The sequence below is a fragment of the Ammospiza caudacuta genome, chromosome 8, assembly GCF_027887145.1.
Source record: "Ammospiza caudacuta isolate bAmmCau1 chromosome 8, bAmmCau1.pri, whole genome shotgun sequence".
Lineage (NCBI taxonomy): Eukaryota > Metazoa > Chordata > Aves > Passeriformes > Passerellidae > Ammospiza > Ammospiza caudacuta.
Genome location: NC_080600.1, coordinates 25,732,045 through 25,750,125, shown reverse-complemented (window position 1 = coordinate 25,750,125; position 18,081 = coordinate 25,732,045). Strand labels below are relative to the sequence as shown.

General features: G+C 35.7%; 1 protein-coding gene across 1 annotated transcript in view; it reads right to left on the bottom strand.

Annotated features, from left to right (window-relative positions):
* Positions 1 to 18,081, bottom strand: part of LOC131560618 (sodium channel protein type 1 subunit alpha) — an 88,509-nt gene that overhangs the window by 27,274 nt on the left and 43,154 nt on the right. Inside the window, exons 8-20 of the mRNA XM_058809464.1 lie at positions 17,047 to 17,110; positions 16,526 to 16,667; positions 16,181 to 16,387; positions 15,403 to 15,708; positions 14,306 to 14,686; positions 12,989 to 13,121; positions 11,939 to 12,177; positions 9,486 to 9,659; positions 8,519 to 8,875; positions 7,325 to 7,807; positions 4,425 to 4,542; positions 2,838 to 2,992; positions 96 to 269 (exon numbers count right to left, since the gene is read on the bottom strand). Coding sequence (XP_058665447.1) covers positions 96 to 269; positions 2,838 to 2,992; positions 4,425 to 4,542; positions 7,325 to 7,807; positions 8,519 to 8,875; positions 9,486 to 9,659; positions 11,939 to 12,177; positions 12,989 to 13,121; positions 14,306 to 14,686; positions 15,403 to 15,708; positions 16,181 to 16,387; positions 16,526 to 16,667; positions 17,047 to 17,110 — 2,933 coding nt within the window. The remainder of the gene's footprint in view (positions 1 to 95; positions 270 to 2,837; positions 2,993 to 4,424; positions 4,543 to 7,324; positions 7,808 to 8,518; positions 8,876 to 9,485; positions 9,660 to 11,938; positions 12,178 to 12,988; positions 13,122 to 14,305; positions 14,687 to 15,402; positions 15,709 to 16,180; positions 16,388 to 16,525; positions 16,668 to 17,046; positions 17,111 to 18,081) is intronic.

Genomic DNA, 18,081 nt, shown 5'->3' with positions numbered 1-18,081 from the left:
CTAGTTGGCATTAATAGATATTATCGCTGCAAAGAAAGTAAGTTAAAAAACTACCAGATAAATAGAAAAGTGTCACTAGGAAATGCACTACGTACATCGACAATCAGGAAGTCCAGCCAGCACCAGGCATTAGTAAAATATGTTTGGTAGCCATAGGCCACCCACTTCAGCAGCATCTCCAGAATGAAGATGTAAGTGAAGACCTTGTCAGCATATTCCAGCATGGTCTTGATAGTTTTACGTTGTTCAATATATATGTCTTCAAAAGCCTGTGAGTATAAACATTCAAGGATATGTTATTTTTTGTTACTGCACATGCTTCAGGTTGTAGCACAACAAACCAAAAAGGCAACAAAAAATGGCAATAATATTCAAGAAATGGCAAGGATATGTCATGTCTGTCTAATGCTTCTTTTTCTGGTAACTCAGAATATATCTGGTTTTTCCCTATGGAAATATATTTTCCAGCTCACAGGAAAGGGAAGAAGCAGATACAACACAGCAACCACTACACTGGTCAGAGATTTTTTTTAAATGTATTTATTTATTTATTGCTGATAGTGAATTATTTTTCTCAGATCATATTGCATATTGACAAATAGAATTGATTCTGCCAAGTGTTGTGCCTAAAGTGACTTCTATGAGATCATTTGGCTTGTATGTAGGTAGACCCAACTACAAAATCCAGGGCCTTAGAATTTGGAGGACAATGACAATACAAGTTACCTTTTGTTTTTAAGTCCTCTGGCTTCCTGAACATTTTAAGTTATAAATCTTAAAGTAAGTTGTTCCTTTCTTAAAAAAAAAAATTATCTCTCTTAAATCAATTACCTTCTTTATTATTCACATTTTATTAAATACATAACATTTCTGAGCTCCTTGCAATGTTATTTACACTTTTTGTGTTCTCATTTTTAGGCAATTGAAAAAACAAATAGCTCCTGCTTTTCATAATTTTTTTTCCTTTTAATTGCTTTCAAATTTCAATTCTGATATTATTTCTTATGAGACTGACTGATTTTATCAAGCTGAAAGAACTGGAATGATCTGCTGGCTTGCAAAGATTTGGATATTTTTTTATATTAACATTCTTCATTTTTACTCAGCCTGCTTTTGAACCACTTGACATCTGTCAGTTCAAGTAATTGGTGTTTGTATATCAGACATCAAGCTAAGGTCTGTGTAATTCTGGTTGCTTGCATCAGGCACTGTGGAACCTGACACTCCTGTACTCACTAAAACTGGGAAGTCAGCGCTTGTGATTTCCTGTGTGCGGGTGGGGGGTGCCAGAGGCAGGGAGATGTCTGCTCCCTGCCCTGCCCTGCCCTGCCCTGCCCTGCCCTGCCCCTGGTGACAGTGACACCGGTCTGGAGCATGGCCTTGGGGTGAATATGGGATGCAGAGCTGGTGGGGACAAGGACACCTCTTCACTGCCACAAAGGACTTTAAAGGGAGAGCAGAGTCTCACACCTCCAGAGGCTTGGGCTAATCCATGGTCTTTGAAACGTTTGCACAAAATGAAGGTTCTTTGCATGACACACCTTAGGCTCACAAGCACAAGGTACTAACATTGTGGGATCTTTTCTCAAACTTCCTCTAAATACAGTTATAGAAATTCACCTTTTTCAGATCTCCTTCCACTACTTTTCTCATGTCAATTTCTTGTCACTGAAGATTTTCTCCACTTAGTTTTATGGACCAAAATTCAATGGTGTAAACTTGATCTTTTTTTGTTACTTGGAGGATTTTATGTGACAGGGAAGGTGTCACATGGCATTGCATAAAAGTTGTTTTTCTGATGGTTGTGTCAATATTATTCCAAACAAAAGCAGAATAATTATTAGAGATGTAGCTGAAACTAGTGATAGATATTATCATAAACTGCTAACAGTATTAACAGTATTTTAAAGTGTTGGCAGTGGTCTAATGAGCTTATAATACAATTTTGAAACGCAGTTTTGTTTATTATGTAGGAAGTTAAGTAATTTGCCAAAGGGTAATTAAATCTGTGATGGTAGATGCTAGATATGCTGTGCATTATCTTACAGCAAATAGTTTGCCTAAGAAATATCACCTCAGTGTATTTATACAGGCTCACTTTAATTTAAAAATTCATCTATAATTTCTTTATTCTTTGTCATTATTTGTATTTTTTAAAAGACATATTATTGTTAGGGTTTATTTAATTTATTATTAAAGATTTTTCTTATGGTTGGCTTCCCTTTATTCTGCCCTTGCATGATTGTTAGAGCAAGTTCATGTTTTTTGCAGATGTCCCTTCAGTCTACATAAGTATGAGTCAGGAGAAGCTGAATTGTAAGTCTAAATAATCAACTCTTATTCTTAGAAAGGAATCAAAAAACCCCACGCCGTCTTATCTTTTTTTAGTGTTCAAACACACAGCATTTATAGGACTAGATAAGCCAGCCCTGGCCCTTGCAAGGTGTTTTGAACTGTTTGTGCCATTATAGTTCCAAACACCCAACAGTGACAGTCCTTTTCCCTGAGCTACAGCAGTAAACAGCAGAGAAAGGAGGGAACACACTCAAATAAGAAAGTTTACATGTTCTCTTCTTCACACGGGGTTTCTCTCTGCCTGAGGCATATCCCTGCCACTTCCAGCAATGGAGTTAGGCTCTCTCTAATCACTGATGTCTGTTCCTTTTTCTACATGTTGTTAAGAAGAGACTGTTTTTGCTGTTTTTCTCAAGACCTGAATAAAATTTAGTCCTACCATTTGAAGGCATGGAATTGTGTTAAGTTAAAGCAGTGTTAGAAGAGACAATTTTAAGGAGTTTTCTGCCAACATGAAAACATTCCATCCATGTTTTACTTACCAGAGCTCCACTACTGAGGAGAATCATAAAGACAATGAAAGTCTCAAACCAGTTGTGTTCAACAATCCTGAAGCAGGTTTTTCTAAGGTTCCACCACTGCTTTCCTCTCCCTTCTTCTATACTTACTTGACAGCACTTGAACCTTCTTACACAGCCTTTAGAACATTGCATGTAATGGGAGGGGAAATAAAGGAGAGATTTTGTTGAGTTGCATTAATTTTGGTTATGTATTCTGTTAATGATACAATGCTATCTTTACTGTGTTATTTAGTAAAAAACTAATAGATTTTCACCTAGATAACCTTCTTATTCCTCAAAGAAAAAACCAAAAAACATTGAGACTATTTGAATTGTCAATTAAATGAACAAGTGAGAAGAATGCATTTCTCATTTATCAAGAAGTGATCAATACAGTGCACACAAAAAGATAAAAGTCCATCAATCACAAAGCCAAATTACAAAATACAAAATACAAGAGTCAAAATATACAAACTCATTCAAATGTCAGGTAGATTGATGCAGTAAGACATGGGCTAATGATATTAAACTGTACCTTCTTTTGTTCAGGATACTCAATTCAGACAATGTTGCATTCATTGCATGAAAAATTCTAAACCTCTTGTCTGAGTTCTGAGTTTTTCAGTACTAGCTAATTTCTCTTATCTTGTACCCCTAATTAATTTTACTCTTTTATGATTTAGCTGCTGAATTTTATGTAGAAAAATACTAGTAATAAATAATGGTATTTTCCATGACAAATCCTCGACTGTTACAGTACTACCTCTTACAAGTTCAATGTAAATTTCTAAAGAATGATGTGATATCATGTCCAGAAGTAATCCAACCTGACAATAGCATTTATTCTCCAATGCATAAATCTAACTTTTGTTTACTGATACCAGAAATGGTGTTTGTATCCTTATATTACTGTTTTAAAAAATATTTCTTTCTCCACCTCCTTCACATGCACACATCCATAAGGGCTCTCCCAAGGAAATGTCATTGGAAAAACATTTATGACCAGATTAGGGTTTTATTGAATTGTGGGCCAATAGAAGGAAGAATGAAAGATGAAGGAGTCCACCAGGTTAGACTGTTCTTTTTCCAGGCGGCACACAAGGCTCTTCTTTCTCCTTTTGCCAATTTTTAGAAGATTCATTTAGCATTTTTCACAAAACCATCTAGGTGGAGTTTTCATTTATCATTAAACAGCTATTGTAGTAATGTATACTTTATAAAGCACTTAGATATCTATGAAGAATATTTTTAAAGTGTGTTTACTGTTACTAAACTCTGAAAGTATAATATCATACTAAACAAAACTTTCAATACCATATTTTTTCTTATTTTAAAAATTGAGATACATTTCCAATAAAATGTTTTCTTAACTGTTTATCCAATACATAGCATAATTGTGGTATCAGTTTCCATGTACTATATTATGGAGTAAAAGTACTACTGCTAATAATCAGAGCTTAAACACTAACAAAAGGGAAACATGATTCATAAATCTTAATACTTAACTTACATAGAAAATAGTTCTGTAATTCTATTAATAATTATTACTACTGCTTTTCTCCTAGATACCTTCTGTGAAGCAGGCCTCTGGCTCCTGGGCTTCCTCAGGTTCAGCTTCTGGTTGTTCTTCTGCAGGAAGTCCAATATCAACTGTGCTGCCTTCAGATGAACTAGATGAATTTAACTTCTGTAAAGGAAAGAAGCATCACAGATGAACAGTAAATAATTTAAAGGCAAATACTATTTGATTCTGGAATATGTAAATTAGACAATGTTTTCGAATGTTCTAGAATGCAAATTAAGTTAATTGTTGACAAACATCTGAGAAATTTATACAGTCTGATTTTCTTCCTGTAGTGTATCAATCTATTAAGTAGAAGGTGTATCAGTAACAGATCAGACTTCAAATAGAATTGTGCTTTAAACTGAAAAATATGGGTAATGCTAAATCTGAGAAGATTTATGACCACAACAAGCCAAGTCATAATGATCTCTTGACCTACATAGAAATAATGAAGTTTTAAAAAATATACAGGAATTTGTAGTGTCTACTGAAAATCAGGTAAGAGGCTAAAAATAACTACATAAATGAGGTGGGAGTTCAAAGGAATGAGGAGAAAAAGCAGAGAAGGCCATACTTCAGGGGTTAGTAAATCCAGATTAAAATTGCTGAAAGTCCAGCTCAGAGTGAGGCAGAATCCATATACAATAAGGCTGAGGTAGTTTAAGCCCATAAAAAATTCAGATTGTGTTTTATCAACAAATTTTCAACAACACCATGACATAAAGAGACTGAGGCATAGGTTGGAAATCAAATTTTTTAAAAAAGGGGAAAAAAAGAATGCACTTAAGCTAATTCTTATCCTAAAAATCCAAAAACTTGTAACATGTAATGTTCAGCTGGAACCTGGTTGCAATCTGTGTCTTTGGCATTGTGGCTAAAACTTGGGCAAAATTGTGAAGGAAATATACTTAAATATGTATGGCTAAACAAAATAATGAAACAACTGCAATACAGGTCACTGAGTCGAACTATAAACTCAGCACTGCCAAGACTACCAATAAACCATGTCCCCAGGTGCCACATCTTTTAAATACCTTCAGGTATGACAATTCAGCCACTTCCTTGGACAGCCTATTCCAGCAATTGACAGTCCTGTCAGGGGAGAAATTTTCCCCAAAATCCAATCTAAACCTCCCCTAGTGCAAATTGAGGCCATTTCCTCATCCTGTCTCTTCTTATTTGGGGAAAGAGCCTGACCCCCACCCCGCTACAGCCTCTGCCCAGGTTCATCAGTGCTGGGTGGCAGCAGCCCTTTGGCTACTGAGGACAAAAAACTCCCCAAACACTAACAATTATTTAAGCAGTGGTAGCAATAAGTCAGAAGTGTCACAGTTTCAATGGGATAAAAGGTAACCCTATTCCTACAGGTAGCAGCACATCAGCAGAGAGCTTTCCTAAGCTTTCCTAAACTGAGTTTGTGTCTAAAGAGGATCAATTCTCCCCTGATCACTCATAAACCAGCTGGTACATTTCTATTTGACTGTCTGCTCTGTGATGGGTTGGAAGACTGGACAGCATGAAGGCAGTTGTGGAGAGCAGATGATATGTCATTCTTTTATTCTAAAGGATCTTTTTAAAATGTTTTATTTTGAAATTCATCATGCTGGGGGTGGATCATAATGTGCTGAAAGAAATTTTAAGAACCTTTATTGTAGCAGTGGTTCATAAGCATAAGTCAAATTAAATATAGATATTTTAGCTAATATTTAACAGTAAATAATTATTAATGCTGCAGATATTAATTAGGAAGCAGGAACAACACTGTCTCTGAAATAAGTTGCTGTGGGGAGAGGCTGTTTTGTACACGTCTCCTTTCTTGAAGGAAGATCCAAAAATTGCACTTAGCTTAACACCAAGTTTTTGCTGAGAGCACTACAGGGCTCTTACACACACTGAAAGGATAGTGATAAAAAATTCAGCTACCCTAAAATTTGGTGTCTGAAGCACTGGTAGCAATACAGCAGTGGGACAGAATGATGAGCTATTCTGTAAAAACAAATGGCGTTGCAACCAAAATGGGAACTAGCTGGTTAAGGCTGAGGTTTCTCAAGTGAGAAAATTAATGTTGTTAAGTGTCTGAAAAGGCAATTTTCTAATTTGACTAAAATGGCAACAAAATAAGTCATTGAGGGTGTAGCTGTTTTGCAAATTCTGTCATCAAATCAATTTAAATTATTTTGCTAAAATAGCCACATACAAAAAGTTATGTAATGGAACAGTTATACCTTTAATATGCTTTTTAAAATTACAGTTCTCAAAAAGGCTTTGTATCAATAGTCTGCTTTAGCATTCCTTTAGCAACAGTAGATGTTTTCATCTGTTGGTACTTTTCAATTTTAACAACCAAGTGAATTTGAAGTATATGGGAGAGTCTATGGTTAAGACTTCTTTTTATGGGAATCTAGGTATCGAAGAGCTGACAGTTTAAAAAAGAATTCATATGTCTAAAGGAGTTACATAAACTCTTTATATATTTTCTGTTTTATGTATGCTTTTTCAAGGGGCAGAGAGAAGATGTATCACACTCCTCATGGGACCCTTTTCACAGAAGGCAAACAAAAATTTCTGGTGGAATAACACTGGGGCACAGGCACTGTCCCCTACAAGTTGGTATAACTACCATGTAGACCATGCATAGTTTTTATGCATTAGTTCAGTCTTCCATTACATGGCCTCTTATCCCCTCTAGGAAGCTTTAATTTTTTAACTCTTTCTCACACTTCTGTTCATCAAGAATGAAGTCCTTATACACTCATTTATGCCTATCTACAAAGAAATGTCAAGATAAATGATTAAGCATGGAATACACTGGCTTATGAGAAGTAAAAAAATCCCTAATCAAACAAAATTCCACATAACAAAGACACTCAAAAGATCAGAGAGAATGCAAAAAATAGCTAAATACCTCTTTGCTTTCTTCCAGGTCTGATTCACTGCTAAATTCTTCTGTGTTTAGATTTTCAAAGTCGGATTCACCCACAGCAATGGGCACTGTCACAGTGAGGCTTGGGTTGTTTATGAATGACATGTAATCACTCTCATCAATTATGTATTTTTCCACACTGCTGCCTGTGCCTATACCACTGGTGGTTCCATTTGCATCTTTAATATAGTCATGGTCTTTGCTTAGTTCCACGGTTGTATGGTTAGAAATACAGCTATTTTTGTTGTTTAAATCTTCAAGTGGCTTGATTTCATCTAAAGCTTTCTGTTTTTTAACAAAGGCTTTTTGGATGAATTCACGTGCTTTTCTCTTCACATAATCTATTCCTTTCTGCATTCTTGCCACAGCAATCTGGAGGTTGTTCATTTCATTATCATCGTCTGTCACAGCAAGGTTGTCTGCACTAAATGAGCTCAAGAGCAAGGCCAAAAATAGGTTCAGTACCTGCAGAAAGATTTAAAAAAAGATGTTATAGACTTTCCTTTAAAAAAATAACATTTATTTTATTTTAAAAAGTCCTATTATTGACATCAAAGACTAAAATCCCAATAACTCACCATAACCAAAAGATTACCATCAAAAACTTTTCTCTTCTCCATAGAAACCAAGTTTATTTCACTTAGCTTAGGTCCTGCTCACTATTCAAAAATATTTGTACAACTGACTAATATCTGTAAATGTGTCTTGATTTCCTCACAGTATGTAAATATTTTAGTGTCAAAACTTATAATCTAAAAATGGAGCTATCAGACTTGCTGTTCAGCATCATTGAAAAATTTAATTTAGCCCATCTCACAACAGAAATTGGATTATTCAGGTGACTAATCATATGGTATAAATGATAAAAAAATCCACAGCAAATTGTTTATAAAGAACCCATATACTAAAATTATTTGGAGCACAAAATATTTTCAAAGGGCCAAAAGAGAAATTAGTCACATTCTTAAGTACCTGCTCTGACATTCTTAGGATTTTGACATGGCAGAATATTTTGTTCTCTATCCAAAAAAGCTCTTAAGCTTAACTTTAAGCATTTCTTGAAACCACCTGCTTAAGTGCTTTGTTGAAGCAGAGCCAGAGCACTTAGTTCACTTCAGGACTGAGATCACTCTCAGTTAAGAAAAATCATTTTTTGTTAACCCTTTGATTACTTACCACTAGGTTTCCAATCACCATGACCATCATGAAGACTGTAAGGCACATGGCTTGGCCTGCAACCTCCATGCAGTCCCACATGGTTTCTATCCATTCCCCACACAGCACTCGGAATACAATCAGGAAAGAGTGGAAGAAATCTTGCATGTGCCAGCGAGGGAGCACACAGTCACTTGCAATTTTGCAGACACATTCCTTGTAGTTTTTTCCAAAGAGCTGCATCCCAACCACAGCAAAAATGAACACAATGATGGCCAGCACCAGGGTCAGATTCCCCAGAGCTCCCACGGAATTACCAATGATTTTTATCAACATATTTAGTGTTGGCCAGGATTTTGCCAATTTGAAAACTCGTAACTGGAAGGAAAGAAAAATATTGTTAGGTGAACCAGAAAGATACAAGGACATTTTAAAGTTAATTTGTGGAAGGATATTGCTGCAAAATATGCCTTTGGTTGGATTGTTCAGAGGGTATCATCTTGTCTAAAAGCATGAAGATGGAAGTTTCCTTCAAGAAAAATTTGTAAAATTGTAATTTGATATTCCCAAAGCATAGCTTTTACTGAAGGCCAAAGAAGCTACTGATTTGAACTTAAAATCAAGGGCTCACTGGTTAAAATAATCCAGACAACTTTTCAACCAGTGTTTGTAGAGATCTGTTCCTGTGATGCCAATCAGAGCATAACACCTGTAGTGAGTCAATTTATGTCTGCATAGTGGGATGTTTAAGGTGTGTATATACAATGGATACATTGGGATTAGGCCCAGGGCACCCACTGCTATCTGTTTGGATCTCTATCAATTTCCACTGAAGACTGTAAGGTACCACAATTAGTAAGGATTTGTGCTAATGAGACTCTCCTCAGGATCAATGTCATGGCAAACATCAATCAAAATTTTTAAGACATAAATAAAATTATTTTCATGAAGCCACATTGAAAAATCAGTACAATTGAAGTATATTTACCAATCTGAATGACCGAAGAACAGATAGTCCTTCCACATCTGCAAGACCAAGTTCAACCAAGCTAAGGGTTACAATAAAGCCATCAAAAATATTCCAGCCTTCCTGGAAATAATAGTAAGGATCCATTGCTATTATCTTGAGAAACATTTCTGCTGTGAAGATTCCAGTGAAGACCTGAGTTCAAAGAGCAGTTTGTTATTACAAGGTGAAACAATACTCTGGTTCTAGTTTAATTCAAGCTATGTCTTCTCCAAAAGCAATACTTAAAAATAGCTATATTTACTGTAGTGATTTATTATGCCCACCTTCCCTTAACAAGTATCAGAAAATCAGGTAATTTTTCTATTAATTAAACTTTATGCTGAGCAAATTACATAAACTTCTGTTTTATAACACTTAAAATCCAATTTCAACTTTCTATGGGTATGGACTTTCTCATGTGCAGTACAAACAATGTCCCAAATTTGATTTTCAGAACATAAACCAGAACGCTTTCCAAGAAATTATATGGTATTGCTCTTTCTTGGTATACAAATTATAAGGTAGGCTAAATCTAAGACTAAAGGGAGGCAGCTTCTTGGGTGCTATGACCTGCCTATAGTTCAGTTCAATAGAGCTGTGATATATTTATGCCAGATGAATAAATGGTATATTATAATGCACCTCAGTTGATACAGCAACTGACATACATTATGATGTGCTGAGGTACAACAATTTCCTGAAGCTGAGTAACTTACACCTGGATGTGCCCAGAAGTAGCAGCAAAGTTGGTTGGCTCAGACACTTCAATGTCAGGAATAAAAGAGTATTTAAGAATGCATTTTAAACAAAGTGCTACTGGTAGTGGTTTCTCGTCATGAGTTTCTATCCTGAATGATGTAGGAATTATGTTTAAGACATATTAAAGTATAACCCTGAGTAGCTTTGAGAGAAGTCTTGGGAGAATTTCTTCTAGGATAGGAATGTACTAAAGTCACTAAAGTTAAAAACTACTTGAGCCCTGCTCTGACAGGTTTTTTTTTGGTTTGGTTTTTTTTTTCTGGTTTTGATAACCCATTTTTCAGCAAGCTGAAAAGAAAATAGGACAGCTAAAGAGAATAATCTAAGTGGGATAATCAGGAGACAGGAAAGAAGTCTGACTTGCTCTGCCTAGGAACACCAACACTCAAGATAGACTGTTACAGTCTTTAAATACACTCTAGATACAAACACCACAGAGGGAAAGGCTACCAATTTTTAAGATGCAGGATTGGAACCCCTGAGAAAGACATAGGAATGATACAGTTTGAAATGCTGACAGGTTCCTAACAATCAGAACAGCACAAGAAGCTTTAAAGTGGAGCTACTGGAGCAGGCAAGCTCTGAGATCCTCTCTATTGCAGAAGGGGTTTATATCAGGGAGCCTAAAACTGGAAGAATGTGGTGCTTATAGACAGGTTCTTGCACACTCCCTTTGCAGTCAGAGGTACACCAAGATTTATATGGAATTTTCTTGGTTGGAAAACAAACTTATAAAATGCTACAAGATTTTACATTTTATTAGGAAACAGAGGTTCAACATTTCCTTTATATTAAGTATATGAAAATCAACTGTACAATTTTCTATTAATTCTCTCCCTTAAATTCTAGAGTTATTTACATGATCTATTTGTTCCTCATTCCAAAACAAGGATTATTAAAAATCACATTATAAGAAATCAATTCTTAAAGAAGAAGATAGAAGTATCTGCAGCTACAGTCCTACTTTATGTGATCAAACCTGTCAGTTCAAAAGCAGGAGAGCTACAAAAAGTTAACTCATGAAATCTTGAATAATTTATCTTTTTGAAGCAGAGAGAAAGGGAGAAAATACAGCTGACAACCTGAGGAAAATACATCTTACTAATTATCAGAGGATAAAAACAATAAAAAATAGGAGAGGAAAAAATACTGCGAGATATTTTTTCATATAAAACATAGGAAGAAAACAATCCACTTATCCATATAAAAAGGTTTTTGCACAAGAAAATTCTAGAAATGCTTTTAGAGGGATCTTTTATCTATTGTAAGTTTCTGCTGAGGAAACAGCAATTAAAAACACATTCATAATTTAAAGATTTGTATTGTATTGCTTGAGAAATTAACACTGCATTTATTTGCATAGTGTCTGTTTCAGGAAACAATGCATTTCCTGCTTTAGTAGCTACACAAATCAAACTCTGCTTAAGATGGACTTAATGTAGCATCGGAGCCAATATTTAAATTTTTAATTTGATTTTGCAGAATACAGCAGTATATTGATTTTACAGTATCCTAAGCTACATGAGTCAGGGTTGACAGTCAGATTTCCAAAAATGCTCTGATACTTATATCTGAAGGCCAGTAAATATCCAAAAGGTGTTAAAACCTTTTCTTTCACTTATTGCAGGCACATTTCCTTCCAAATCATGAATGTAAAACCCCAACAAACTTACCAGATTTCCAACTGCAAGTACATTTTCGAATTCTTGGGTCATTGGATAATGCTCCATAGCCATAAAGAGTGTATTTAAAACAATGCAAATTGTAATGGCCAGGTCAACAAATGGGTCCATTACCACTAAGTTGACGATATGCTTGACTTTTAACCAATGTGGACTGCAGTCCCAGATCAAGAAAATATTTGCAAATTTATACCAACATGGTGGGCATTTTTGTCTCGATTCTTCAAGTTCTGTGGGGAAAAGAAAGTTTATATTTGTAACTACGTGATTTCTCTAACATTCCTCATTCAAATATGAATCATACCAGTCAAGTTTTCAGTCTGCAGTGGTACTGATCAACCTCCTTTAAAACCCCATTCCACAGGGCTTTTAAGGAAAGCCTTTAAAAATTCTTATTGAATATATTTGCTATGTTCAAAGTTTATCTGTCAAGCACAACTTCTTTTTATTACAATCACTATGCCCATCAGCATCAATTTATGCATCGGTTTGTATTTTGCATTTAATTTTTCCTTGATTACACTTCAGCTTGTTTCTCCCACCTACTGTTCAATTATGTAAATATTTTTATTCTGAAATTTGTACCATTTAAGTGAAAATGATCATTCCGAATTCAAGGAAAAAAAAACATTTTGATCACCTAGAGTAGCTTTGCAGAATGACTGAACAAATATAACTGCAAAAATGCTTATATATTTTAACAAGAGTTGCATATGTTTGAAAAACGTTCAATGTTTTGTTTGGTGTCCAATAATACATTTTTAATTAATATGCATAAGTACCCACTCAGTTATGACCATGCACATGAGTTAGATGATGACTCAACAATGAGATAAAATGCTTCCTTATATAATAACTTTAATGCTTAGTTATGTAATAACCCTAATAAATACAGAGCTTTGATTTTACTAATAAATATGTCAGTTTGTTGGATGTTATCTGTACTTAAGCTATTTTAAATCTGTTTTCAAGTTGCAACTCAAACTTTTAGAAATCTATGGGAAAAACAGTATTAAATATTAAGCTATGCATAGCACACACCTTCCACAGTGTTTGTGAGGATGCTCGCAATACTCATGGCTCTTTCCCTTAAAGCTGGATCTTCCAGGAAGTCCATAGAAACGTGAAAAGAACCTGATATTCTCTTCCTCATTTCTGGTTCTGTCGTGGTGCCCTATACAGAGAATGACAGTAGATGAGACCACGTTGAAGAAACAACCAAATAAGCAAACACGACATAAGCCTGTTAGTAATGTCTTAGCTTGGACTCGTGCTCCGTGCACTTCATATTTTATCATGTCGGACTTTTATTACTTTTTACTTCCATGTAAATAATCCTGGAATTCCATTAGGTCACAAGTACCTACGGTTCAAGATTGACAGAGAGTTTATTTACTCAATGTTTGCTTTTTTTTTCTTTAAGATATGAAGAGTCTTAAAACATTTAAGCAAATTTAAACAAGTGGAAAAGGATTGAGTTCAAAATATTGCACAAAATTTCCCAAACTGTAATTTTTTTTCCTTGCTTCTGCTGACAGTATATTCTGGGGTTTGCAACATAATAGTCTTTTCTCCTAATCGAACTGTGGCAAGTAAGAAAAGTCTGACTTCCTCATGCTTCCTCATGCTAGTATTTTTTAGCAGTCTCAGTGGACAAATTTGAACTAAACAAGAAATTTTTGGAGACATTTTCTCTTACCTTTGTATGGTAAGAGAATGGCAGCAATATGTACTGCCAATATGTTCACACAGCCATTTGCATTTTTAGAAATATGTATTGAACTTTGATCTTCCAATGAACTATTTGTTGTCTATTCTACAGTACTCCACCAAAAATGGATGGAAAATATATAGGAATGAGAAATAAATGGTAGTAAGGAATTGACAACTTCCTTACATTTTTAACCAGGCTGATAAGGAAGAGTGATATCAAAATTAACAAATAATGCTAATTTTGATAGTGGTAATACAGCATCATATTGATTGCAGTTATATAACATTTTTGTGTAATATTTTCCATTGTATATCAACTACGATAGCTAAATGGACCTTTAGATCAGCTAAAGGAAAGTATGGCACAGTAATAGAGTGAAGCATAGCATTTTTATGAATGTGTAAGTTATTATTCTATGACTTGGAAACTGTGACTTGCATTTGTTAGTTATGTGAATTTTTGTAAGTAAATGCTTAGCTTGCAAACCTATCTTAGTTGTTTTAATTACTAAGAGTTTACAAGATGCAGGAGCATTCATAGCTTGACCAACCAGGAAGCATTGCCAAGGGTTCCATTCTGTAGAAAACACTGGCTGGTGCAGTAAGAAAAGGCCACCATGCCTGAGCTATTTAAAACTTTCTTACATTGTCATCAGTAGCTGGTTTATCTATTATCACCTCTGGCAGAAGCTGTCCAACAGGCGATGTAGGAACAGATGGTCCACCAACCAGGGAAACCACCCCATTGCAATCCACGGTGCTGTGCATCTTCCCATTCACTGGAAACACTGCCAGCATCCTGGATGACCTACTGGCCTGGCTGATGTTGCTGTTGCGCCGTTCTCCGTGCCTGCGCGGCACAAAGAGAGAATCTCTTCTGCTGTCGTTGTCTTCAAAAGTGCTGTGCTCATCATCAGCAAAGTCATTTTCTGACCCCACATCCTTTGCTCGACCTCTGAAGCTGAAAAGACTTGTTCTGCTGTTGCGCCTTGGGGAAAACAGCGAGCCACGAATGCTCAGCAAAGACTGCAGGCAAATAAAATATGTGATTGTTAGCTGAAATCCTCAACCTTAACACTGTTATTAGATTAGCATTAGGTTTCTTTTTTTCTTAAATAACAGTACCAAAGCTACATGCTGCTGTGAAATTTTTGCATGTATTTCATTAGACATATATTTTGCAGATAGAAGTATCACTGTTCAGGGATACTTAAGACAAAACCAGTGCTGAACACTCCTTTTTCAGTTGAAGTTGCCAAATAGATTAGTTGCATAATTCCCACTGAGAAAAAAAAGAAGTCAATACATGCACTCTGTTTCATGTATGAGGCATCTTGCCCATAGTGAACAAACATTGGCTCAAACATCATCGAAACAAGAAAAATGTGAGGCTATCATAACAGAAAAATACAGTAGCATTTTAACAGGTAATATATAATCATGCTAAAAGGAACCCTACATAATCAGGGAATATTTTATTATTATTTTAAATAATCCCATTAAAAGAACAGAGATATGAGGTTACATGAGGTAATTCTGAGGGGTTTTTTTACAAGGCAATCTAGCAGCTAGAGCACTTCCTCTCAAGCCCTAGCAACAGTAATATAAAGTATCAATATTTCCTTTGTTTATGCAGTAGAATCATATTACTGTACTTTAGGAAGACTAAAAGAGTTTTGCAACAGCCTATGATACTTTAAATACATGTTTTTACTAAAAAAACCCAAAACTATAGGCAATACCTGATGTGGAGAAGAATACTTCTTTTCATATGTCAGTCTATTGCCTTCAATAGACAATCGGAAACCTTTCCTTCTTATGCTGTCTTCTGATTCAGACTTGTGAAATTCATCTTCATCTTTTTCCTCTCCTCCAGACTGTTCTTTCTGTTTCCTTTTTTTCCTTCTATTTCTCCTCTCTTTTGCACTCTTTGAGCTCAATTTTGATGCATCTGAGGAGCTTTCTGAGAGCCCTCCTGCTTCTCCTCCAGCACTGGGCTCCCTGGACTCTGCAGATGCTGTTACTGCTGCTGCTGCCACTGCTGCTGCCTGCCATGATGCAGAAGGAATTGAGCAAACCATGATCTAATGTTTTCCTTTCTTTAATTTACTTATATGTAATTTCTACTGCAAAAGTCCCAGTTCCCTTTCTATATGGTATCCTCTCCCTAGGTTTTTCTTCTAATTATTATTAACCAGTTGACTCAAGATATATGTTGGTCATAGACTTCTCCCATCCTTCATGAGTAAATTTTAAATGCAGAAATCTACCAGACTGCATTAATGGCCCTAGACTAGAAAAACATAGTGAATATCCTAGACCCAGTTTTGAATATTCCTTCTTGATGGCCGAATCATTCACAATATCCTTCTTTGGGGCAGAATAGAAAACCTCTGAGCTAACTCAGTCATGGAAAGACCAACAGGGTGCTTTATATTTCCAGTTTTGGAAAGCAGAAGTTGACTATCTCTAGTAAACTCACTTCCTTACAGTTCTGCATTACTACACCATAAATGATACCTGTGCTGCTTCTTGTTGCTTCTTCAGTTGTTCCAGCATCTGTTGAAATTCTGCCTCCTTCTGCTCTGCTTCTTCCAAGGTTGCCTGGTTCTGTTCTTCATAGGCCATGGCCACCACAGCCAGGATCAGGTTTATCAGATAGAAAGAGCCCAGAAAAATCACCAGAACAAAAAATATCATGTATGTCTTCCCAGCAGCACGAAGAGTCTGGAAATAATACATTTATAAGCAAGTATATGTTAACAGTTCTGTTTTTCATACTGTTAAAATTCAAATAGATTCTGGTCCTTTTGCATCATTGATACAAACATATTTGATCTATTTTTCATTAAAAAAATTTCTCACCAATTGATAAAGGTTCTCCCAGAAGTCCTGAGTCATTAGCCGAAACAGTGACAAGAAAGCCCAGCTGAAGGTGTCAAAACTTGTGTAGCCATAATTGGGGTTTCTGCCAGCTTTCACACAGGTATATCCTTCTGGGCACTGCCTACAAAGACAAACTGGACATTACCTATTTAATAATATTTTAATATTATCACCTGGATGTTAGTATACTCATTTGTGCAGCCAGAACTGCAAAATAACATGTTTTGCCAGGTTTTGTCATCAGATATTGTTCTTTCTTTACTTTTCAACCAGGCAGGAGCTACACTGATACTAAATTACTCATTGATCATGCAAGCATTCAGTTTACCTGAGCAGTTCACTGAGCTATGATGAAGAATACAGATCTTATGCCCAGTATAAAAGCCTTCCTTATGTGAAAGGATGTGGTCACTCAAAATAAGCCCCACTCAAACTGCACATCTAGGGAATGTGGATCTAATTTCTACACAGTGCAATAATATGATGAAATTCATTCTTACCCAGCATCAGAGCTATTTCCACAAAGCAGAGCATCATTTTGCCCTTCCAGAAAATAAAAATGACCTGTTTCAAAAAGAATTTAAAAAATTATAAAATTCAAACCATAGCCATTATCTCTAAAAGTTTTAAGGTGATTTCTGACCCAATTTTAAACAAGCAGTGCTATTTTCTCAGCAGGACAATAGCTTTAGAGTAAATTAATTATGAATTTCACTAAGCACTATCACTCACAGCACTCACTGTTAAAATGCCAAAAATTCTAAAGTAAAAATTCTGTCAAATGCTTCTGGATGTGGATTCTCTCTTCTGTCTGATCACTGAGCTAAACAATCCTTTTCTAAATAATGTACAATTGTTTATTAGAATAATTACAATCTATCTAAAAATATGTTCTCATGATTTCTTCAAATCGTCCTGATCAGTATTTCCAGGGGTTTCAGTTTGTTGCTCACGAGCCCTTGTGACAGTTATCAAATATGTAAACCCTGCAAAATCCCACCCAGCTGCCAGTGGCTCTGACGGCCATGGGTATGCGCACACTGCAGTTGTGGCTCATTGACTGTATGAAGGCCCTGGCAGACACCTAAATTTAACTCAGGCATAATTACTGCTGCAGCCACAACTTTTTAAGTAAGATTTAAGGAGTACAAAATTATTGAACACCTTAGTAAAATAAATTGGTTAAGTTCCACCAAATCACCCTGTAATCAGTCATCCCAATGTCTGTACAGCAATGCCATAGTTAAAAGACATTTTAGATGGTTTAAATACCTAAGACATTGACCTATCTATTCTTAGAAGAACAAAGAGATGAGAAAAACTTTGTGCTTATTAAGATTCATCTTGACTGTATCCTTGAGAAGTGTTTTTCTTTTCCCCTTCAAAGCTGATACCTACAGTCTTGATTGCTAAAGTCTTCATTTTTGGAAGAATTATCATAGGACAAGCTTCTCCTGTAATAATAATCTCCCACTTGGACACAGGCAGAAGGATGTTGTTTATACAGGGCCTGACCATGTGCCTCAATGCTGATA